Source organism: Ostrea edulis, chromosome 5 (genome assembly GCF_947568905.1).
Source record: "Ostrea edulis chromosome 5, xbOstEdul1.1, whole genome shotgun sequence".
Lineage (NCBI taxonomy): Eukaryota > Metazoa > Mollusca > Bivalvia > Ostreida > Ostreidae > Ostrea > Ostrea edulis.
In genome coordinates, this window is record NC_079168.1 from 66,533,083 (window position 1) to 66,559,431 (window position 26,349).

The 26,349-nt window shown below is 36.0% G+C and overlaps 1 protein-coding gene across 9 annotated transcripts in view; it reads right to left on the reverse strand.

Moving 5' to 3' along the window:
- LOC130054681 (long-chain-fatty-acid--CoA ligase ACSBG2-like) overlaps window positions 1-26,349 on the reverse strand; it is a 63,563-nt gene that overhangs the window by 31,091 nt on the left and 6,123 nt on the right. For 4 of the 9 annotated variants that reach the window (XM_056165169.1, XM_056165176.1, XM_056165168.1 and 1 more), the window contains exons 2-3: window positions 4,623-4,719; window positions 830-984 (exon numbers count right to left, since the gene is read on the reverse strand). In XM_056165169.1, the coding sequence (XP_056021144.1) occupies window positions 830-984; window positions 4,623-4,678 (211 nt within the window). In that variant the 5' untranslated portion in view covers window positions 4,679-4,719. Of the gene's footprint in view, window positions 1-829; window positions 985-4,622; window positions 4,720-4,800; window positions 4,930-6,658; window positions 6,755-7,195; window positions 12,019-26,349 lie in introns of those variants that run through there. The other 5 variants (XM_056165175.1, XM_056165172.1, XM_056165173.1 and 2 more) reach the window with 5 other exon arrangements.

Here is a 26,349-nt window from a genome sequence, read left to right on the forward strand (position 1 = left end):
CAATGATAGGTTGTAATGGCAAACTAGATCATATGAAATGCTATAGACTGCCCCCCCCCCCCCCCCCCCCCCCCTCTACAAAATGTATAGACTGGTTCCCCCTGTATGAAATATATCAATCTCTCACCAGAGGGCGTATTACGCTACACTACAACACTTCTGTCAACGTCTAAATGTCAAGATTCTTAACAAAAACAACGAATTCCATGATTATTCTAGTATTATTGAATAAATGAATATTTATATAAAACCTTTTAATTTGTTCAGGTGTCTCATACTTACCATCTTCTGCTTTTAAAAAGTTCAGACAAGTGTTTGATTTGCTTAGATATCGTCATTACAGTTTGATATGCTAAGTTAATTTTAGTACATTGTGTTAGTTTTTAGACGTTGACAGAGGTATTAGTGGAGCGTACATGTAGCAGGGAATGATAACTCTGGGTAGAGATTGGAAATATATGTATAGACTGGTCCCCCCAGTATGAAATGTATAGACTGGTCCCCCTGTATAAAATGTATTAACTGGTCCTCCCTGTATAAGTTAACATTTATTTGTGTACTAGTTTCTTGATATGCATTGACTGGAGACACTCCCTACATGATTGAAGGACTTTTTAAATTATGACAAGTTTGCAAAATTTCAAAATTTTAAGTGAAAATGAATTCTTTATATGTTAAATAATGAAACCATTGTGTTTTGAAATTCATCTAAAGCTTACTTTCATGATCATATGCATATTTTTCTTCTAATTAACTTAAGATTGAGTCCAGGTATCCATATATGCACTGACTGGTGACACTCCCTGTATATTCTTAACCTTGTAAGTACCTTTGAATGCATTGTCTGGTGGTCCTCCCTGCTTACTCTCTCCACCAGCAGCTACAGCCTTGGCATCAATGGCTGGATCAGTCACAACATCCTGTTTGATATTATTGTTCACTTGAATGTCTCCATTTCCATTCACTGCTGGATCAGCTGGATTCCTGCACATAAAAAACAAAACAAATGAAGGTGTTTGAGATCCTCCACACCGGCACTTAAACATCCCACATCTTCACAAGAATCTATACTGTAGAATCATTTAAATTCGTGGGGGCCAATTTTCATGGATTGCTGAATTTTTACAGGTTCGTGGGGACGTAATTTCGTGGATTTATATATTTGTAAGAAAGATAACTCTGGAATGTTTGCTTTGTCTTTATTCGTTGAGTGGGTGAGGGGTACCCACGAATTCCACGAAAATTGAGCCACCACGAATTCTAATGATTCCACAGTAAGGGACTGAGGTCAATAACCATACTTCTCTCTCTCCCTCTCTCTCTTTCTCATCCACACAACATTGTTGTAGACAAACAAAAGTAATATTTTTCATAAAGCAGGTCAAAATTTCCTATACTTCTGATGTAAGAACTGATAACATTTTCCAATGTCAGAAGTAGTGGTAGAAGAATAAAGGAGGTATCAAGCAAACACCATGAGAACAAGAGGTACTGTGAGCAATGCTCACTAAGAATACCCCCCGCTTACCCTAATCTCCCAAAGGGTGTTGGTAATAGGTTTAAACTACCTCTTTTCCTGAGTGTAAAAAACAAATGGCATGACAAACCGAACCATATTGCTACTTTGATGTCCAGTGTGCGTGACCTTTGACCTTTTGACCCCAAAATCGATAGGGAACATCTTCATCCCATGGGTAGTCCATATGTAAGATATGGTGACTGTAGGTGGAAAGGATAACGCTTTAGAGCCCGGAATCCATATTGCTACTTCGATATCCAGTGCGCTTGACCTTTGACCTTTTGACCCCAAAATCGATAGGGAACATCTTCATCCCATGGGTAGTCCATATGTATGATATGGTGACTGTAGGTGGAAAGGATAATGCTTTAGAGCCCGGAAACCATATTGCTACTTCAATGTCCAGTGCGCTTGACCTTTGACCTTTTGACCCCAAAATCGATAGGGAACATCTTCATCCCATGGGTAGTCCATATATATGATATGGTGACGGTAGGTGGAAAGGATAATGCTTTAGAGTCCGGAAACCATTGCGTCTACAGACGGACGGATGGACGGACAGACAGACGGACAACCTGATTCCAGTATACCCCCCCCCCCCACAACTTGTTGCGGGGGGTATAAAAATGTCTCTGAAAATGTCTGAAAAAGCGACATCAGTTATCCAAATGGAACAGCATGCAATAACATTCTGTGTTGACCATGAGTAAAGACCAACAAAAAAGAAAGAAAAAAAAGTAGGTAACAGGGAATAATTCGAATAGACCCAGGTCATTAATTTACAAGTAATATAAATGGTTTTCCGATTCCTATGTCAAGAGTGGATTAACCATGTGACCTCAAAATCAATAGGAGTCATCTACTCCTTAGGATGTACCAGCTAGTGTACCAAGTTTGGTGTCAATCAAGCAAAGGGTTCTCTAGACATTGAGTAGTCAGTATATTCTTATGTCCGGTTTGACCCTTAACCTTTGACCATGTGACCTCAAAATCAATAAGGGTCTTCTTCTTCTAAAGATGTACCAGTGTACCAAGTTTGATGTCTGTCAAGCAAAGGGTTCTGAAGATATTGAGTGGACAGTATATTCCTATGTCCAGAGTAGATTAACCTTTGGACCTGAAAAACACTAGGGGTCCTCTTCTACTCATAACCAACCCACAAATGAAATATCATTACGATCAAGAGAATGGTTCTCGAAATATATTGGGCAGGGCTCGAAATTATGCCCGTCAGTCTGTGACTGGTTAATATTCTGGCAGACTGACTGACATTTGTTTTAGTCAGTCCAATGAGACTGGTCAATTTTCTGAAACGTCATTTTGGAAAATATACTTATGAAATCTTATACATACATTTTGCATGTTTCGATCTATAGATATCAGACGAATCTGATTTGTAAATATAAATCTTACAATATTGTCTGAGGCATACTGAGTTAAATTTCATTTTAATAACATCAATGAAATATGTTTAATTATTTCTGAAACCCTCTGTTGGACTGATAAATTTTTCTGCGGACTGGTTGAAATTATACACCATCAGTCCGGCTGGACTGGTGACAAAAAGTTAGCTTCAAGCCCTGTTGAGCAGACAACATGTGGTCTACCGACTGACTGACAGGTGCAAAGCAATATGTCCCTCTTTTTTGAAGGGGGGGGGGGGGGGGGGGGGGGGGGGGGGGCGGGCATAAAAATACAAAATCACGTATTCATGATGTTATTATGAAAATCTAACGCCTTATGGTGAGAGGAGTTGGGTTTGTTTGTGTGCTTGTGTACTTGATTCATAGCTAAGGAGATGTGAGAAGTGTTTGTAGTGAGCAAAAATGAAGGATACTCAAGATCACAAAATTATAGAAACGCCCATTTGGCTTGACATTAGATGGTGCCGTAATGCTTGTATAGACAAAGTATTTTTGCTAGTAACACACTTAAAGTATTGTGCATTGCTCTAATTTTTGTATTACAATGTACAGTGTATATATATTATCATGGTCTAAATCAAAATGATATTTCACAAAATTACCAATCATTATCATTAAGAGAAAATTAGCATGTGATCACCAACTCTTTGAACAACCTTTGTATTTGAACCATTTTATAATTATTGTCAGTGACATTGAGACACGGACTATATAATTTTCTGCTGTGTACATAAGTTTTAAATACACATAATCAATTAAATGAATATTTATATAATCAAAGTGAATACGTAATTATACAGTGTCAAGTTCTGCCGAACATAAGAGGGCATTCACGGTGGAAGTGATGGCAACCATTTATTTTTTTTCAAAACCTCTCAATGGCATGGGAATATATATTAAAGACTAATGAAAACACTTTTTTGCACAAAAAGAAAAGAAACAGAATAAAACTACTTAAAAAAATATATAAGGAATATATCATTGTCTTGCAAGACAATAATTATCTAATCACCAAAATCCCATACATGTACCCATGTGCCTGTTTTGATGGCAAAAAGTATTTGAAATCATTAAATACTGGTGTTATTACTGAAATACATAAGATGGGCAATTTTCATTGAATTAAATTTTTGGTGACAAATTAAGGTATTCAATGTATAACAAAAGGATAATGAACAATTTTGAATGATTTAAATCAAGATAAATGTTTATTGTTAAATAATGGTGAAAATGAAACACATCAAATTTACATGGCTGGTAATTAAATGATTCGAAGCTGATCCATTTAAACTTAAATTTTTTGGAAGAGTTATCTACCATGATGTAAGTATGAAAAATACAATTTTATAAAAATATCTGTAAATGATTAATTTCATTTCATATATTCATATAAAAAAAATTAAGTAACCTTTTACCAAGAGATTTGTATGAAAATACAATTATTTCAATTCAGAATGTTGAAACAAAACTTGCTCAGATTATAGACTTCAATGTAAAAATTCATGGTGAAAAAAATGATGCGGTAATCAAAATTTTGTAAAATTTGTTGGTGGATTGTCTTTATTTGATAAATCTTTTAAAATGATACCATGATTACAAAACTGCCACCATTTGTTAGATATCAAATGTGATCGTCATATGTTGAATACCTACACCAGACACATGAAAGTACAACACACCTCTTGACTGACTCCAGCTTCACGCTCCCCTCTAGTCCGTCTACAACTTCTGCCATGCTGTCGAATGCTTGTTGAATATGTATTCACTATTTTTAATCTGAAATATATATAGCCACCATTCCAAAATCTTGGTAAATGAATAATAAACAAAGTAGTTTTAAAGTACATTGCAACTTACATAAAATCAGTTCTTTCCCCCAGATGCAGCAACACTTTACCTCAGTACGAGGACACAGAACTGTGCCCACCCCTTTGACTTTACACTTCAGTAAATATTCAACATTTTTGTTTCCAACTTTATATTCTAAAGTGACTGATTATGTAGGTCTACCTTTAAACCAAAAATAGGTCAACTGTGCAAAGCTGTGTACATGGGAAACCAGATTCTGGAATGACTTACCACAACAAGCATGATAAATCAGAGAGAAGTGCTTATAATGAATGCTTAATTAATACCATTCAACAACTACAGCACTATAGGCCACAATGCTTACCTGTGACACCTTAGTTTCAGAGAGATAAGAATCCAACTTGTCACTCCATACAAGCCTGACAAGGTTTAATATTAAATACTGCATGCCTATAAGAACACGTTTTCAAATACTACAGCTTTGTCAGACTTTGAGAAACATTTTCTTTATACATGTACATTGGTCTAATACTGTACTATTACCATGGTTTCACCCTGACTCCAGGGGCCATGATTTCTATAAATCTTAATCTAAATTGGGGCTGATTACATATTAGCAGCCTATTTCCTCCTTATTTGATTGTTATCGATAGTTTTGCTATATATCGTTGACTGACCAGTTTCTGTGACCTTAGTGATAAACTGCGATATTCTCATTAATCACTTGGATTAAATAAATAGATTATACACCTACCTTTAAAGTAATTAAATTCCTTTACTTTCATCCAAAAATTACAAATTCATTGGTACGTTAATTGAATATATTTTCGTAACAAAAAACATGTCACTTTGTGGTCCTAAAATGGTTATATAGGTTTGCCAAAAGTTTGTAACTGTTAAAACGTATATATACAGGAGGAAGGTGCAACTAGACGTCAATGAATAAAACAACATAGTGTAAAATTCTAGACTTTTAGTATACTTTATATCAATTTGAATGTTTGCTTGAAAAAGTAATAAGTAAATGGGCTTATTTTGGGGGTGCTTGTGTTGATTTTTTGCATACTCTCCTTCTAGTAGTTAATTTTTGGAAAATAAATTGAAGACGTACTCTATATATGTTTGCAAACACTACAGCGAAATTGATGATGCAATCTACACCCAGAAACGACAAGGCACTCATGTAAACAAAAGGTCACAGATTCTGGTCAGTCACCGAAATAGGGCAGTCGACGATATAACCTAATATAAAGATTTGTATTGTGATTGGAATCTTCTCCGACAGCCATGGCTTCTGCAAATCTGGGTCAACTCGACTCTTCCTCATCAGTTTACATTCACAAATAAATGATAGTAGAAGCTGATTCTTTAAATATTTCCCTATACATATCATTCCTGTGTAAAACTTAAATTCCTGCTATCATTCCATCCTTGTCAAAAGCATTTATATTTTTAACAAACTTTTAAGTACAATGATAGTTAACACTCTCTACATGCATGTTTAAGGTACCAGCTAGCATTTTTAAAACACTATATAAAAGATTTTTTGATGACCTTCATACCAGAGTGATTCTGATCCTTCATCTGGTCTATAATGAGCAATAATCTGAGCACGTTTTGTTCTTAAATAAGGCTCTGTTTCTGAGTAGACAACACATTAATGTTAATAACACATTGAAACACAAAATCAGAAATGAATTTAACTAACGATATTCATTGACAATTCTAGCTAGTCAGATACCTGGAAGGGGGCCCACTAGTGTGGACAATACCCGTACATCTGCATGTAAATAAAAAGGAACCAACAACAACAACAATTCTATAATACAACTATATGAAAAGATGTTCCATGTCCCCAGTTTACGATAATAACGATTTGAATTTGATAGATTTTGAGAATGGTTACCTTTGGACTGTAACAGTTCCCCACATATGACACTGTTATATTTAATACACAAAACAGCTGTGTCCTTGATGCAATAAAAGAGAAGCGGCCATTAACCTGAAATTTAAAACACCCCACGTAATCTTACTGTCCATTACAAAATAAACAACTTCTGTTGGAGGGTCGCCCACAATCTAATTGTTATGTTAATATTATAAAGCAGTACACCTTGTTGTATAGCAAAATCTGAACAATTTATTTTTGTTTATATTAAGTACAGAGCACAGTCGTTACACCATCTAGCAAATAATCTGCCGATTTGATAGTACATGCACTTATCAAAAAGTGCTGTTCACCGGGACCATCTTAGCTTGTACAACTAACAGTTAAACAATCATTCCTGTGCACTGTCACTCTAAACTCAAATAAAAAACTTCCCCATTGATGGACATCGGTGGGAAAATTCTATTATGAGTGTTTACATATCACAAGCTTATACAATCACATACCGGACAATAACCCCTCTTACAATCTGTAGTACTAAGTAAATTCTCTTACCATGCATGGAATGTCCTTTGTTATTCAAAAAAAAAAAATTGGTTATCAGGGCATAAAGAAAACTGATCAGTCATTCATAAAATGTCTTGACGTCTGTCACTCCACATAAAACTTAAGGAGACACTTAGTGATACTAGTAACAACATTATATATCTGTAGTAAGGGCCCATAAACCCGTCAAGACTCATCATTTCTCAGAGATGTGTTTCAACAATTTGTGCAATATCATTAGGTAAATAATTAACATTAACTAACATGATTAATATACTTCTTTTCTTTTTTCTTTTGGTCATTTTCAAACTTTTGAATAAACCTTTGTACAGGTGTGTAATAAATCAGCACTGATCACCGGTACATTTTACTTACCCTTCACATCAACCTCTAATCATCACTTACCAGAAATAAAAAGTCAAGGAATTATTGCACTTCTGTCTTCATTAATTAATCATGATATTACAATTAATTACTTCACATCTGAGTAATACATGGATATATGAACAACAAATTTCTATTATTTCAACTTGTTCATTTACACTGTTGAACAGGATTCTATCATGTCACAAGGGTCCTCCCTGTCCCATCACTAGTTATATAACACTAATAAACCTGTAGTCGTATTCATTTTACATATCTACATCTCAAACTTCCAATCATTCAAACGAAACAGAAAGATTTAATTTGAACCAATTATCTCTAACTAACAGACATGACACTCTCTCCGGAAAAGGACCTTGCACCTGCTACTTCAAACACACACCTACACTCTCTATTTCACAATAATTTACTTCAAACACACACATACACACACACTCTCTCTCTCACAATATTTAATTAACTTCAAACACACATACAATTCTCTATTTCATAATAATTTTAAATTGACTTCAAACACACACATACACTCTCTCTAATTCACAATGATTAATGGACAGAAATATATACACACACACATTAAACTCTCTCAATTTCACAATGATTAATTGACAGAGAGATAAAACTTCAAACACACATGTGCAATCTCCCTATTTCACAATTAATTGACAGAGAGATATAGCTTCATGATATACCTCCCCTTCTAAGTGTGACATCCCAATACGCCAGTTTCGAGATACGAATGCTTCTGTGTAGGAGGTGCATTTAGTGAAACTTTGAATGACTAAGTGGGACAGAGTAGACCTACAGTCAGCGAAGAAGACGGTGAAATGTATTAAAAGCAGCTTCTCTTTTGATATGTAAATGTGGGAAATACAAAATACGGTCGAAAGAAATGTTTTACTAAAGTGGAAACATAAAAACAATGTCATATTTGCAAATAATATCTCCAATATGGTACTTATGACTAACGAAATAATGTGATATGATAAGAATTCTATGTATTTAATTACTCCCTAAATACTTTCTTAGTTTGTGTATCAGTCGAATTCGGGTGATGTAACAGTGTTTGAGAAACTTATGCAGTGATGAAAATTAGTCCCACTCCCGCGTGTAAACAAATTGTTTCGCGCCTCACTATATACGAGAGTTCTCCAAAGGGAAATAACTCGGGTGTATCTTGAAACCGGCGTATTACAAGGTCACCCAATTACAAGGTTATAATTCTAGATAAATTGAAGAAGATTTTGCACACTATGCTAAAGGCCTTCATATCTCTCTTGTTCACCCATTGTGTGTTGCTATTTTCACACTGCACAAAATAAAGCTTTTCTAGTCAATGTGATTTGTTACAACATTTGCCGACTCCTAAAACTTTAACAATAAGACAATTGTCCTAAATCGTGTTCTTCATCCAGGTCTAGATCATGCAGAACCATGGTCAGCATGGTCAAAAGTGTCCACATATGGCTTCATCCTGTTAACATATGTGCAGTGTGTTTTCATATTGTTTGGTCCTATAGTGTAGTTTATAAGTGACCTCAGATAACCTTTTCAGTATTTTGAAGGGACTATGCCAGTTGTGACTCAGCTTTGGAGATTAATCCTGGAGTTGTAGACGGAGTGAGTCAGATACATTGTTTTTTACAAGACTACAAATTTCTTGTCATCATTGCTTTACTTCCTCCTTATATAATCGGGAGATAACACTGCTTCATTGGGAGGAACCAGTGCTCTGTCGTGCGTGAGAAGGCAGAGCGTGACGGAAGGTAGGGAAGAAAGGATCCCAATCTCTCTGATGTCCAGATACATACATTGAGAACACTGAAGTCATATGTCCCAGTTACATCTCTCAACTAAACCATCAGTCTCAGGATTATAAACTGTGGTGCAAGTTTTCTTGGTGCTCGTTAACTTACACAACACAGTTTGATCTAAAGTTTTTACCATTAATTGTCAGAGTAATTCATATGGAGCACCATGTCTGCAAACCATTTCCTCTACAAAGGCTTTTGTGGTAGCTCTTAGCGTCTGTGTTGTTAACGGCAACAACCTCCGGCCATCTTGTCAGATAGTCTCTAAACACTGTTATGTACTTGTGTATCGGTGGAAGTGGTCTTCAAACATCAACTGTGACTCTGTGAAAAACAGTGCTTTAACTATTGGTATCAGATTTAGAGGTGCCTTAGGTCTGTCTTTCAGAGATTTCTTACACATGATCGACACCAGAATTCAACATCGGAATACATTCCTTTCCAATCGAAACTTTCTTGCACTTCATCGTATGTCTTTTGAAATAATAGGTGTCGAGTGAGTGCAATTAAATCAAACTCCTGTGTCAGTAATCTGCTTAAACAGGGTCCACAAGTCTCTGAAATGTGGGAGCACTATAACCGAGACCAAATAATTATATTCATAGTGTCCACCACAGAAAAGCAGTCTTCTCTTTGTCTGATTCTATAATCGGAACTTGTGGTACAACTGACATAAATCCAAAACACTGACATATTTGGATTTGTTAAGCGCAATGTGGTCCACTTTCATGCTGTTACATATTGGTCATCCATCTATTGTGCACATTTTAAGTGCGTTCCATTACCTCTTTCTCGTCCATTCCCTCAATGGCATACTCCTCTGCTCATTTGTGAGGGGTGGTTGCCATTTTCGGGTCAATGTTAGCTGGTATCCATTACACTAAACTGCCACCAACTTTTCAAGGTTCTATTTACATCGCAGGCAGATGTCATGGTCCTAAAGTCTTTGGCCCAAAGAAATTGTGGTGACATTCTTTTCTCTTTGTATGTCTGAAAGCTTCCTCAAATGTCTTAATTAGGGTTTGACACCAGTACAAATATCTTAATGTTAGATCCAAGTCCCTAAACAAAGTGTTCTTTTGTCAACATTTCATTTTGTCTTTTAGGCATTTTGATGTAGGCCCTTGCTGCTTCTGGCAATTTCAGACACGTAATCCTCTAATGTTTGGTGCCCATTTTGTTAACACGCAAATAGGTTGGTGTAACATATTGATTGTAGTTTACTTGGAAGAAATCTCTCTTGGAGGGCATCACAGTTGGATGTGTAGTTTTACTCTCAGGAAGTAAAACAAAATATTCTGCTGCCCGGTCTCTCAAAAAGGCCGGCAGAGTTTGTGACTTTCTATCATTTCCCTGACCGTTTTCACTGCCCGGTCTCTCAAAAAGGCCGGCAGAGTTTGTGACTTTCTATCATTTCCCTAACCGTTCTCACTGCCTGGTCTCTCAGAAAGGCCGGCAGAGTTTGTGACTTTCTATCATTTCCCTGACCGTTTTCACTGCCCGGTCTCTCAAAAAGGCCGGCAGAGTTTGTGACTTTCTATCATTTCCCTAACCGTTCTCACTGTCCGGTCTCTCAGAAAGGCCGGCAGAGTTTGTGACTTTCTATCATTTCCCTGACCGTTTTCACTGCCCGGTCTCTCAAAAAGGCCGGCAGAGTTTGCGACTTTCTATCATTTCCCTAACCGTTCTCACTGCCCGGTCTCTCAGAAAGGCCGGCAGAGTTTGTGACTTTCTATCATTTCCCTAACCGGATTCTCTCAATGTTTCTGAGCCTGCCATTTATGTCCTCATCCAGGTTACTGTGAAATGATGTTGGTTTTATGAGAACAGTTTCTTATCCAAGGCACACTGTAACAGTGGTAGAAGTGGTTCCCACAAATAATTGTAGACAATGAAATAACAACACTCCCATACATTCTGAGCTGTAGGAATCTTTCTTTTTTTGGCTGTCAGCCATTTGGACTGACAAACCAGGAAAATATACCAGGGCTGAGTAAATAGAATTAAAATGTGTCCTCAAATGTTAACTGCAAATGAACTTTTCTAGGTCTGTTACCACAGGAAATCATTGATAGAATTAAAACATCACAAAACTCACAAGTCCCTTTTTTTCTGGGAATAATCTTTTTTGAAACACAGTAAGATTAATTATCCCTAAGGGATTTCAACAGAGGTTAACCAAAAAAAAACAAACCAAGAAAAAGAAAAAACAAATTTCACTCAGTGACAGTGATAAACCATCATGGAGTCTGTTTTGACGATAAATCTCAGTATAGCACATATCTATCTGATTTTTACTTTGTTATGAGGGGATAAAAGTTCTTCGCAAACATCCAATATAATTTTGCTACATGAATGATAATCATTAACTTACAAGAACAACACATGTGTAAAACTCCTCCACAATGAACTTATGTATATTTCATATTCCCAAATAAGCAATGATAGATATTTCCTTCCAGGATATTCACATTTTCTAGGTAATGGCGTTTTTGATCAGTCAGAACCATTCATCATCTACACAGCAAATGATCAATTCTCTTTCCACCCAGCACTGGACTTTGTTCCAGTGAGGAGGCACATAGCTTAGTTCCCAATACAGAGGAATGTGTGAACATGACGAAGTCTCATGCACAACACCTACAGATAGGGGACTATTTTGGCCATTTTATACCAGCAGGTGATAGCTTTTAAACCCAAGGAATGCATTTTCTATTACACATCTAATTTGTAAGGCGATTAATGAACTCCTCCTATCTCTAATGGCATTCAACGTACATCTGTGATTAACAAAAAAAAGGATATACCATTGATGGTAGCAAAGTAAAAATATTTTAATTAAATCAGTTCTAGTGATAATTTCTATTATCCAATAATCATATCTCTTTTACATGTACTTGTATAATTTTTCAAACTTTCACAGATTGGAATCAAAGATAAACTAAGTATAAAACCTGATCTACAGGGATGTCCAACACACGTATAACACTTGAATACAGGGCTCTTCTAACACATGTATAACACATTAATAAAGGGCTCTTCTAACACACATATAACACATTAATACAGGCCTCTTCTAACACATGAATACAGGGCTTTTCTAACACACATTAATACAGGGCTCTTCTAACACACATATAATGCATTAATAAAGGGCTCTTCTAACACACGTATAACACTTGAATACAGGGCTCTTCTAACACATGTATAACACATTAATACAAGGCTTTTCTAACACACATTAATACAGGGCTCTTCTAACACACATATAACACATTAATACAGGACTCTTCTAACACACATATAACACATTAATACAGGGCTCTTCTAACACATGTATAACACATTAATACAGGGCTTTTCTAACACACATTAATAAAGGGCTCTTCTAACACACATATAACACATTAATACAGGACTCTTCTAACACACATATAACACATGAATACAGGGCTCTTCTAACACATGTATAACACACACGACACATGAATACAGGGTTCTTCTAACACACATATAACACATTAATACAGGGCTCTTCTAACACACATTAATACAGGGCTCTTCTAACACACATATAACACATTAATACAGGGCTCTTCTAACACACATATAACACATTAATACAGGGCTCTTCTAACACACATATAACACATTAATACAGGACTCTTCTAACACACATTAATACAGGATTCTTCTAATACACATATAACACATTAATACAGGACTCTTCTAACACACATATAACACATTAATACAGGACTCTTCTAACACACATTGATACAGGGCTCTTCTAATACACATATAACACATTAATACAGGACTCTTCTAACACACATATAACACATTAATACAGGACTCTTCTAACACACATATAACACATTAATACAGGACTCTTCTAACACACGTATAACACATTAATACAGGGCTCTTCTAACACACGTATAACACATGAATACAGGACTCTTCTAACACACATATAACACATTAATACAGGACTCTTCTAACACACATTAATACAGGGCTCTTCTAACACACATATAACACATTAATACAGGGCCCTTCTAACACACATATAACACATGAATACAGGACTCTTCTAATACACATTAATACAGGGCTCTTCTAATACACATATAACACATTAATACAGGACTCTTCTAACACACATATAACACATTAATACAGGGCTCTTCTAACACACGTATAACACATTAATACAGGGCTCTTCTAACACATGTATAACACATTAATACAGGGCTCTTCTAATACACATATAACACATTAATACAGGACTCTTCTAACACATGTATAACACATTAATACAGGACTCTTCTAACACACATATAACACATTAATACAGGACTCTTCTAACACACATATAACACATTAATACAGGACTCTTCTAACACACGTATAACACATGAATACAGGACTCTTCTAACACACATATAACACATTAATACAGGACTCTTCTAACACACATATAACACATTAATACAGGACTCTTCTAACACACATATAACACATTAATACAGGGCTCTTCTAACACACGTATAACACATGAATACAGGACTCTTCTAACACACATATAACACATTAATACAGGGCTCTTCTAACACACATATAACACATGAATACAGGGCTCTTCTAACACACGTATAACACATTAATACAGGACTCTTCTAACACACATTAATACAGGGCTCTTCTAACACACATATAACACATTAATACAGGACTCTTCTAACACACATATAACACATGAATACAGGACTCTTCTAATACACATTAATACAGGGCTCTTCTAATACACATATAACACAATAATACAGGACTCTTCTAACACACATATAACACATTAATACAGGGCTCTTCTAACACACGTATAACACATTAATACAGGGCTCTTCTAACACATGTATAACACATTAATACAGGGCTTTTCTAATACACATATAACACATTAATACAGGACTCTTCTAACACACATATAACACATTAATACAGGACTCTTCTAACACACATTAATACAGGGCTCTTCTAACACACATATAACACATTAATACAGGACTCTTCTAACACACATATAACACATTAATACAGGACTCTTCTAACACACATATAACACATTAATACAGGGCTCTTCTAACACATGTATAACACATGAATACAGGACTCTTCTAACACACGTATAACACATGAATACAGGACTCTTCTAACTCACATTAATACAGGGCTCTTCTAACACACATATAACATATTAATACAGGACTCTTCTAACACACATATAACACATTAATACAGGGCTCTTCTAACACACGTATAACACATGAATACAGGACTCTTCTAACACACGTATAACACATGAATACAGGACTCTTCTAACACACATTAATACAGGGCTCTTCTAACACACATATAACATATTAATACAGGACTCTTCTAACACACATATAACACATTAATACAGGGTTCTTCTAACACACATATAACACATTAATACAGGACTCTTCTAACACACATTAATACAGGGCTCTTCTAACACACATATAACACATTAATACAGGGCTATTCTAACACACATATAACACATTAATACAGGACTCTTCTAACACACATATAACACATTAATACAGGGCTCTTCTAATACACATTAATACAGGGCTCTTCTAATACACATATAACACATTAATACAGGACTCTTCTAACACACGTATAACACATTAATACAGGGCTCTTCTAACACACGTATAACACATTAATACAGGGCTCTTCTAACACACATATAACACATGAATACAGGGCTCTTCTAACACACGTATAACACATTAATACAGGGCTCTTCTAACACACATATAACACATGAATACAGGGCTCTTCTAACACATGTATAACACATTAATACAGGGCTTTTCTAACACACATTAATACAGGGTTCTTCTAACACACGTATAACACATTAATACAGGACTCTTCTAACACACATATAACACATTAATACAGGGCTTTTCTAACACATGTATAACACATTAATACAGGGCTCTTCTAACACATGTATAACACATTAATACAGGGCTTTTCTAACACACATTAATACAGGGTTCTTCTAACACACGTATAACACATGAATACAGGGCTCTTCTAACACACATATAACACATTAATACAGGGCTCTTCTAACACATGTATAACACATTAATACAGGGCTTTTCTAACACACATTAATACAGGGCTCTTCTAACACACATATAATACATTAATAAAGGGCTCTTCTAACACACATTAATACAGGGCTCTTCTAACACACATATAATACATTAATAAAGGGCTCTTCTAACACATATAACACATGAATACAGGACTCTTCTAATACACATTAATACAGGACTCTTCTAACACACATATAACACATTAATACAGGGCTCTTCTAACACACATATAACACATTAATACAGGACTCTTCTAACACACATATAACACATTAATACAGGGCTCTTCTAATACACATTAATACAGGGCTCTTCTAATACACATATAACACATTAATACAGGACTCTTCTAACACACGTATAACACATTAATACAGGGCTCTTCTAACACACGTATAACACATTAATACAGGGCTCTTCTAACACACATATAACACATGAATACAGGGCTCTTCTAACACATGTATAACACATGAATACAGGACTCTTCTAACACACATATAACACATTAATACAGGGCTCTTCTAATACACATTAATACAGGGCTCTTCTAATACACATATAACACATTAATAAAGGGCTCTTCTAACACATATAACACATGAATACAGGACTCTTCTAATACACATTAATACAGGACTCTTCTAACACACATATAACACATTAATACAGGGCTCTTCTAACACACATATAACAGATTAATTAATACAGGGTTCTTCTAACACACATATAACACATTAATACAGGGCTCTTCTAACACACATATAACACATTAATACAGGGCTCTTCTAACACATGTATAACAGGGCTCTTCTAACACACATATAAGACATTAATACAGGACTCTTCTAACACATGTATAACACATGAATACAGGGTTCTTCTAACACACATATAACACATTAATACAGGGCTCTTCTAACACATGTATAACAGGGCTCTTCTAACACACATATAACACATTAGTACAGAGCTCTTCTAACACACATATAACACATGAATACAGGACTCTTCTAACACACATATAACACATTAATACAGGACTCTTCTAACACACATATAACACATTAATACAGGGTTCTTCTAACACATGTATAACACATTAATACAGGACTCTTCTAACACACATATAACACATTAATACAGGGTTCTTCTAACACATGTATAACAGGGCTCTTCTAACACACATATAACACATTAGTACAGGGTTCTTCTAACACATGTATAACAGGGCTCTTCTAACACACATATAACACATGAATACAGGGCTCTTCTAACACACATATAACACATTAATACAGGACTCTTCTAACACACATATAACACATTAATACAGGGTTCTTCTAACACATGTATAACAGGGCTCTTCTAACACACATATAACACATTAGTACAGGGTTCTTCTAACACATATATAACAGGGCTCTTCTAACACACATATAACACATTATCGCAATTCACCTTTGAATTAGAACGCTTTGGCTGATATAGTATTCAGTCTATGCGAAAGACATCGGACCGTCGGACCTGACCGATGTGCAGTGCCTCAGGTCCGATGCATCATTTTTAACACCAGACCGGAATGTCCGATGTCTCAGAGTTCGGTTTTGAGCTTTACTATTTTGATGCGGAGTCATTTAAATGTTTGTTATAAGTAAAAAATAGCACACAAATCCAAAAACGTAAATGAATGTGATTAAAACCACATGGACTGTCTAAAGTATTATACGGGAGGGATCCCTAGTATAGTAGTATTACTAGTATAATAAATAAGATTCCCTTGGTTTTGCATTTTCACATGTTTCATTACATTAGGTTTTTCGGTCTGACAAAATTTGGTTCGGTCCAGTGTGTTCATTGATTACACAGGACCGAATGTCCTGTGTGGTCCAAAAAACTTTCGCATAGACTGGTATTACGTTGTGTGACGATACAATTGAATCTGTTTGTAATACAACTGCGAAATGCAACAGAAACTCTCATTGGTCCATATGTATAAGTCCGCCCAAATTCCCTTATACAGGAGTAGTCAGCATTTGAAAACATGACGGCCAGATGCTAGATGGAAAAAAAACTTCAAAGGAAGAAAGAGAAAAAGTTGTATTCTTGTGTTGTTGTCTCATAAATTTAATATAAAAAAATTCCTAACATATTTTCCTACTATACTTGTGTCCAAACATACCTTCAAATATTTATTAAAGTCCCATATGACCCAAAAACTCGATCACAGCTTTTGATGATTTCGTTCGTAGACATAGCCATGTTAGGTAGCCAGTCAATTCGAATCCCGGTTCATTTCCATATTGGCACAATAGCGTCTAGATGTGTACTAATTCCCCACAAATATTTTAGCTAAATTGTTTAAATAATATACCACCCCAGTCCTATTAAATGATAATTATTCAAAAATCTAAACTCACGGCAGTGCGGCTTTCATTAGTCATGAGCGGCCGCGCCGGCTGATCTCCATCTAATGGGCTTATGTAGCATTTTGGTTCATCTAGAGCTTATTTTACCTAATTACAAAAACTGGTACAAATTTTTTTAATTTCTATTAATTATTCGTGTTGATAATAAATGAAGAGCGAATACATAACTTACAACCGATTTTATGAATAGATACCAATAGCAAGAGTTCGAATTGACCGGCTACCTAACATGGCTACGTCAACATGAAGCTGCGAGTTTTTGGGTGGTGTGTGGCTTTAATGAATATTTGAAGGTATGTTTGGACGCAAGTATATAGTAGGAAAATATGTTTAGATTTTTATGTTCCCCAAACAAAGTTTGGGAATATATTGTTTTTACTCTGTTTCTTATTATTATTATTATTATTATTATGTTCCCTAAACAAAGTTTGGGAACATATTGGTTTTACTCGGTTTCTTATTATTAAGGTCTTCCGTCTCCTGCGGAAGACCTTACTATTATTGTTCGCGTTCTTCTTCTTCATTATTATTATTATTATTTTCCTTGGTAGTACACGCGTTTTTCTCAGCCATTTCTCGATCGATTTTCACGAAATTTTCAGGAAAGATGTCTTTTGGTGACGAGACTTTGCTTGCAAAATTTCGTGCTTGACGTCACTTCCGGTCAGGAGTTATCTCTCTTTTAGTGACTTTTTGAAGGGCCTTGTTGTCCACACATCTCCTCCGTTAGTTTTGAAGCTAGAGTCTTGAAATTTCTACACAAGATAGAGTAAACATTTTAGAAGATTTGTGGGGGATTCGATTTTACCGGAGGCGATTTGCCTAAACGCTCGCCTGGACCTGAAAAAATGGATGCCAAAATTTTTCGCCGATTTCGGCGATTTTTGACCTTTGATCTCCAATATCATTTTTCTTGCAAATATTTTGTTAAGACATGTAGAACAAAAGTTGTGCACATTTACGAGATCTTTTCGAAAATATCAAGATTTAGGGGCTAGCCCCTTCAATTAGGGATCTAGAAGGGCTCAAAGTCTAGATCAAATATCTCAAAAATCGTTAATATTTTGGTATAAGTCAAAGAACAAAAAATGTTCATCTCAACAATCCAAATCTATTCATATAAAAATTTAGGTCATATGTTACGTAATAAGGGATTTTAAGGGCCAAAACCATAAATTTTTTACCCCTTGTATCTCGAAAACGACAAATATTTTGAAAAGCAATAAAGAACAAAAGTTGTTCAGAATGATGATCTGAACAATATGCATATTTCGTTTTTACCCTATGTGGCCCCGTTAGGGAGCTACAGTTTGGCCCCTAAAAATTACTTCTAGAAATAACTCGAGAACGGTCAAGAATTTCTAAATACTTGTTGAACAAAAAATGTTTGAAATGTCATGACCTTTCTTACGATATCAAGCAAAAGGGGCTGACCCTTTAAATTAGGGGCCCAGAAGGGTCCAAAGGTTTATGAGAATATCTCAGAAACTATTAATATTTTGTAATAAGTCATTGAAGCGGAAATGTTCATCTAAACGAGCTTGTTCTTATCAAATCAAAAAGTAGGTCATATGTTACGTAATAAGGGATTTTAAGGGCCAAAATCATAAATAATTGACGCCTCATATCTTGAAAACGACAAATATTTTGAAAAGCATTATTGAACAAAAGTTGTTCAGAATGATAATCTAAACAATATGTACATTTCGTTTTTTCCCTATGTGGCCCCGTTAGGGAGCTACAGTTTGGCCCCTAAATATTTCTTGTAGAGATAACTCGAGAACGGTAAAGAATTTCTAAATACTTGTTGAGCAAAAAATGTTTAAAATGACAAGGCCTTTCTTACGATATCAAGCAAAACGGGCTGGCCCTTTAAATTAGGGGTTCAGAAGGGTCCAAATGTTTTTGAGAATATCTCAGAAACTATTCATATTTTATAATAAGTTGTAGAAGCGGAAATGTTCATCTCAACGAGCTTTGACGCCTCATATCTTTAAAACGACATATTTTTTGAAAAGCATTATTGAACAAAAGTTGTTCAATGTGTCATAACCTATTGATCAATATCAAAAAATGGGTCTGTGGGCCTCATGGCTCGCCTGTAGAGTCGATTTTTGTCGATATCAGTCGATTTCAAAAACTTGTAACTGGTAAATATTTTGTAAGGACATATTGAACAAAAGTTGTTCAGTTTATCGAGATCTATCGATTGATATCAAGAAATAGGCCTATAGTCCTAATGGCTCGCCTGTAGAGTCGATTTTTTGTCGATATCGGTCGATCTCAATAACTTTTTACAGGTAAATATTTTGTAAAGACATATAGAACTAAAGTTGTTGAGTCTATAGAGGGCTAACAAATGACATCAAGAAATAGGCCCGAGGGCCTTATGGCTCGCCTGGAGAGTCGAATTTCAAACGAATTTCACCGCAACTTTGCTTCAGAAGCTTATGATATGAAAAATTGATTATATCTAAAGTGTCTTAAAGTCGGAAACTAAATTGGGACTCATTTGTCTTTTTTTTTTTTTAACTCCGAGTGCATCAACAAATCGGACGGAAGACCTACTCGTTGCTCGCAACGAGATCGTGTCTAGTTATTATTATTTTTCTTTCTTTCTTCTTGGGACTTTTTTGTCCACGAGTGTTCTCAGAAACTGCTCAAGGGATCAATATGAAACCTTTTTAGGATGATAGTATAGCATATGTAGATGTGCGGAACGAATGTCATTTTGCATGAAAATGCATGCATGTGCATTGGATTTTTTGTTTACAAACTTTGGAATGAGTCTAACTTTTTTATTTTTCAATGAAATCGTTTGCTATTTATATCGTAGGTATAACATGGGACCCTTAACTGTTTGGCATCGTCAAAATTTCAATTTTGCACGTGCATGCACGTGTGCTTCAATTTGATTGGATAATGCAAAACCGTTTATAACATTGATACCAATTAAGGAAATTTAATGATATTTACAGGATAGGTAGACGTGTCAAATATCTACAGATTGATATAATAAAAATTGCAAACGCGCATGCGCACACACGTGCATTGTCTTTTGAAGGTTCAATTCTTTCAATGACCATAACTTTTTTGTTTTTTGTCAAAATCTTTTCAAACTTGTATTGTATATGTATCTTCATATTCTTAACAAAAGTGTATAGTCATAATTACCATCAGGCACGTGCATGCACGTGTGCTAAATTCTGATTGGACGATTTTCAAATCGCCATAACTTTCTTATAAATGATGGAAACAATATGAAATTTATACTGTAAGTATATCTATCAAATGTCTATTGAATGACATCAACATTGATGCCGAGTCATACTCACGTGCCCGTGTATGCACGTGCATAGCTTTTCTTTCATTTTTCGGGTACTAAAATGGTCATAACTATTGAATTAAAAACTGAAATGAATTCAAATTTACCCTGAGGACCTATGATATGAATGTCTATGAAATGGTGTCAACAAAATTTCCATTATCAAAATCGCATGCTCGTGAATGCGCGTGCATTGTAATTTTTGACGTCTAAATTTAAGTATTGGTCTATAACATTTTGAGATTGCAATGAATAGGTTTGAAAATTAGGTAGCAGGTATGTTTTGGGCCTCTCAATTTATTAATAGTCTCAAAATCACTTCCCTGCACGCGCATGCACGTGCGCTTAATTCTGATTGGGCGACTTTGAAATCTCAATGACTTTCTTATGAGTGAAGCAATCGATACGAAATTCATATAGTAAGTATATTGTTCAAATGTCTATTGATTAGCATCAACAAAATTGCTGTGTGGTACTCACGCGCACGTGTATGCACGTGCATTGATTTCGGTCTTTGTAGTTTTGAGTTGCCGTCAATTTCTCGTTTTTCATTGAACAGTTGTGAAACTTCTCTTGTACTCATATGGTAAGACTTCTGATGTATCGAGATGGTCGAACTATTTATCTGCACGTGCACGCACGTACGTGCACGTGCACAAAACTCTCAGATCTTTATAACTGATTTGAACTAGCATGAAATGGACTGAACGTTATAAGATAGTTATATATTCACATGCTACACAGTTTGCAATGGTCAAAACAACTTGTACTGAAATAAATGTCACCACTTAATAAATGGGGGAATGTTTGGGGAACATCTGTAACGGTCCCCGTTACAATAAGTACTAGTTATTATTCTTTTTCTCCGGTACTTTTTTGTCCGGTAGTGTTCTCAGAAACTACAAAAGGGATCGATATGAAACTTTCCAGGATGATAGTATAGCGTTTGTAGATGTGCATAGTGATAGTCATTTTGTTTGCACATGCATGCACGCGCGCGCACGTGCATTGCAATTTTGGTACAAAAAATGGAAAATCAGAATATTGAAGGAAGCGATATAAAACCTAAATAGGATGATAGTATATCATTTGTACATATGAAAAATAATAGTTATTTTGCCAGCACGCGCACGCATGCGCGTGCACGCGCATTACAAAATTTGTACGCTAACTTTGGAATCAGTCTAACTTTTTTGTTGTTCATTGAAATGGCTTGAAATTCATATCATAGGTAGATATTGAGACCCTTAACTGATTTACATGGTCAAAATTACCAATTTGCACGTGCATGCACGTGCGCTTCATTTTGATTGGATAATGCTAAAACGTTTGTAACTATCTTATTTATGAAGCGAATGAGATGATATTCACAGCATATGTAGACAATATGTGTATCTATATGTTGGTGTAACAAAAAATGCCAACCCACACGCGCATGCGCGTGCAACGTTTTTTAAATGTTCAATTTTTAAAGGACGATAACGTTTTTGTTTTTCATCAAATTCTATTCATATTAGGGGTTTAGATGTATCTTGGTACTCCTTACAAATTGCTGTGGTTAGAATTACTGCTCAGCACGTGCATGCACGTGTGCTGATTTCTGATTGGACGATTTTAAAATCGCTATAACTTCCTTATATTTGGTGGAAACGTTATGAAATTCATACTGTGGGTATATGATACAAATGCCTGTTGAACGACATCAACAAAAAATCGGAATCATACACGCATGCGCGTGTATGCACGTGCAACGCTTTCTTTCATTTCTTGGTACTGAAATGACCATATTGAACGTACTACATGTAATTAAAGGCTAAAATAAAATGATTTTTTCCTATAGATTCACAAGGACATCACTTTTTAATTGGGGGAGGTTTGGGGAACATCTGTAACGGTCCCCGTTACAATTAGAACTAGTTTTATATTGAGTTTATGAGACAGCAACACAAGAATACACCGATTTCAGGCCTCAACCGTCCGCAGCTTTTTGTGACCCATAAATCGAAGGTTTTTATAAGAGGTGGATCTTTTCAGAGAGCTATGTACAGTTCTCCAGCTACACTGAATCCGCTCGAGAAAGTGGGCGGGCTGTAATCGGCCAATGAAAACTCTTGTTGTATTACATCAAACATGTCATTCAAATTGTTCAATCGTCTCATTCAATTGTGTCATCACACAACGCAATACTATATCGGGTAAAGCGTTCTAATTCAAAGGTGAATTGCGATAATACAGGACTCTTCAAACACACATATAACACATGAATACAGGGCTCTTCTAACACATGTATAACAGGGCTCTTCTAACACACATATAACACATTAGTACAGGGTTCTTCTAACACATGTATAACAGGGTTCTTCTAACACACATATAACACATGAATACAGGGATCTTCTAACACACATATAACACATTAATTAATACAGGGATCTTCTAACACACATATAACACATTAATTAATACAGGGTTCTTCTAACACACGTATAACACATGAATACAGGGCTCTTCAAACACACATATAACACAATAATACAGGGCTCTTCTAACACACATATAACACATTGATACAGGGTTCTTCTAACACACATATAACACAATAATACAGGGCTCTTCTAACACACATATAACACACTGATACAGGGTTCTTCTAACACACATATAACACAATAATACAGGGCTCTTCTAACAGATGTATAACACATGAATAAAGAGCTCTTCTAACCTGGGGCACATTAAAAATATGGAACTTTTAGGAAGTAGCAAATTGTGAGATAACAGTAAGTGACATGGAGTAGCTCACCTTGAGGAAACCTCAAAGTCAAACACCAAAAAGCTGTGGAGTGTTTCTCACAAATAGGAAACCTTATGTTAGATACCAAAAAACTGTGAAATGTGGTCACAACAGGCACATACCTTTTCTTTTCAAAGTGTGGGTCTGTTGTGTGTGTATGTAGGGGGGTATGCATCATTTAATTGATAGCAGTGCCAAAACAATTCAAGATATTGAGCAGACAATATCTTCCCATAGCCATAGTGGATTGACCCTTGATATTTGACCTCAAAATCAATAAGGGTCATTTACTAGTACTCCTTAAGATGTACCAGTGTACCATGTTTGATGTCTGTTAGGGAAAGGGTTCTCAAGATACATACTGAGCGGAAAGTATCTTCCTATGTCCAGAGTGGATTGACCCTTGACCTTTGACCATGTGATCTCAAAACTTATAGAGGTCCTTTTCTACTCATTACCAATCCACATATGAAATATCATTACAATCAAGTGAAAGGTTTTTAACATATTGAGTAGACAACATGTGGTCTACCAACAGGTACAAAGCAAAATGCCCCTCTTCTTTTAGGGGGGGGGATATAGGGAAAAACAAGAGGCCCATGGGCCACATCGCTCACCTGAGTCACCTTGGACCATATCTGAAGACATTCCATATATATTTGCATGTAGAACCTTAGTCCCTATTATGGCCCCAACTATCCTGGAGACCACGATTTTTGCAAACTTGAATCTACACTACGTCAGAAAGCTTTCATGTAAATGTCAACTTCTTTGGCCCAATGGTTCTTGAGAAGAAGATTTTTAAAGATTTTCCCTATATTTGTATGTAAAACTTTGAACCCACACCCCCCCCCCCCCCTTGTGTTGTGGCCCCCCGGGGGCCTTGATTTGAACAAACTTGAATCTGCACTATGTCAGAAAGTTTTCATGTAAAAATCAGCTTTTCTGGCTCAGTGGTTCTTGAGAAGAAGATTTTTCCTATATATTTGTATGTAAAACTTTGATCCCCTATTGTGGCCCCATCCAACCCCTGGGGCCCATGATTTGAACAAACTTGAATCTGCATTATGTCAGGAAGCTTTCAGGTAAATTTCAGCTCTTCTGGCCCAGTGGTTCTTGAGAAGAAGATTTTTAAATGACCCCACCCTATTTTTGCATTTTTGTGATTATCTCCCCTTTGAAAAGGACATGGCCCTTCATTAGAACAAACTTGAAACCCCTTCACCCAAGGATGCTTTTGGCCAAGTTTGGTTGAAATTGGCCCAGTGGTTCTGGAGAAGAAGTCGAAAATGTAAAAAGTTTACAAACGGACAGACGACGGACAAAATGTGATCAGAAAAGCTCACTTGAACCTTTGGTTCAGGTGAGCTAAAAAGAAAAAGGGTTCTTCTACTCAAACCTCAAAGTCCTAAATTAGTGATGGAGAGAGAGAAGGGGGGGGGGAATTAATCTTTCAGTACAGAATTCAATTCATCAGTTCAACCTTAAATTTCAATTACCATTCAACCCTACCATAAATAAGTTGGGAGGGGGGGGGCAGGGGGGGGGGGGGGGGGGGCGGCAAACCAGCCAATGAATTTGATTGCCTGTAAAAATAACAGATTTAGCATGTAAAAATGATGGACTTTGCACATATTCACAGAAAAAGTATGTTGTCAAAATGAGTGTCCCTGTTGCTACGTTTAATATACAATTTTTTTTTAAGTAGATGCAGGAAAATCTGGCATGTGTTTCAACTAAACAGGAAGTATTGTAATAAATTTCATCAAGTCTCCGTGTTAAGTAGTTTTTCAAAAATTGTTTGCTGACTGCTGTATCTTTTTTCTAAATTGCTCTTTCATACCTTTTCATTCACATTGGAACGAGGGAATCCATGCAGGTTAAAATAAGTCCTCAGTACCCCTTACATGTCGTAAGAGCTAGCGACTATACGGGGCGGTCCTTTGGATGAGACAGCAAAAACTGAGGACCCGTGTCACAGTAGGTGTAGCACGATAAAAAAAAACCCTCCTTGCTCAAAGGCGCCGAGTATAGGCCTAAATTTTGCAGCCCTTCACTGGCGTCACGTCTCCATGAGTGAAAAATTCTCAAGCGGGATGTTAACTTAAACAATATACATGTACAATCAACCAATCATACCTTTTTATAGTGTCAGAACATACAGTCTTTGATTTAGAACAATCCATGTACCACAGAGAGCAGTCAGCACAT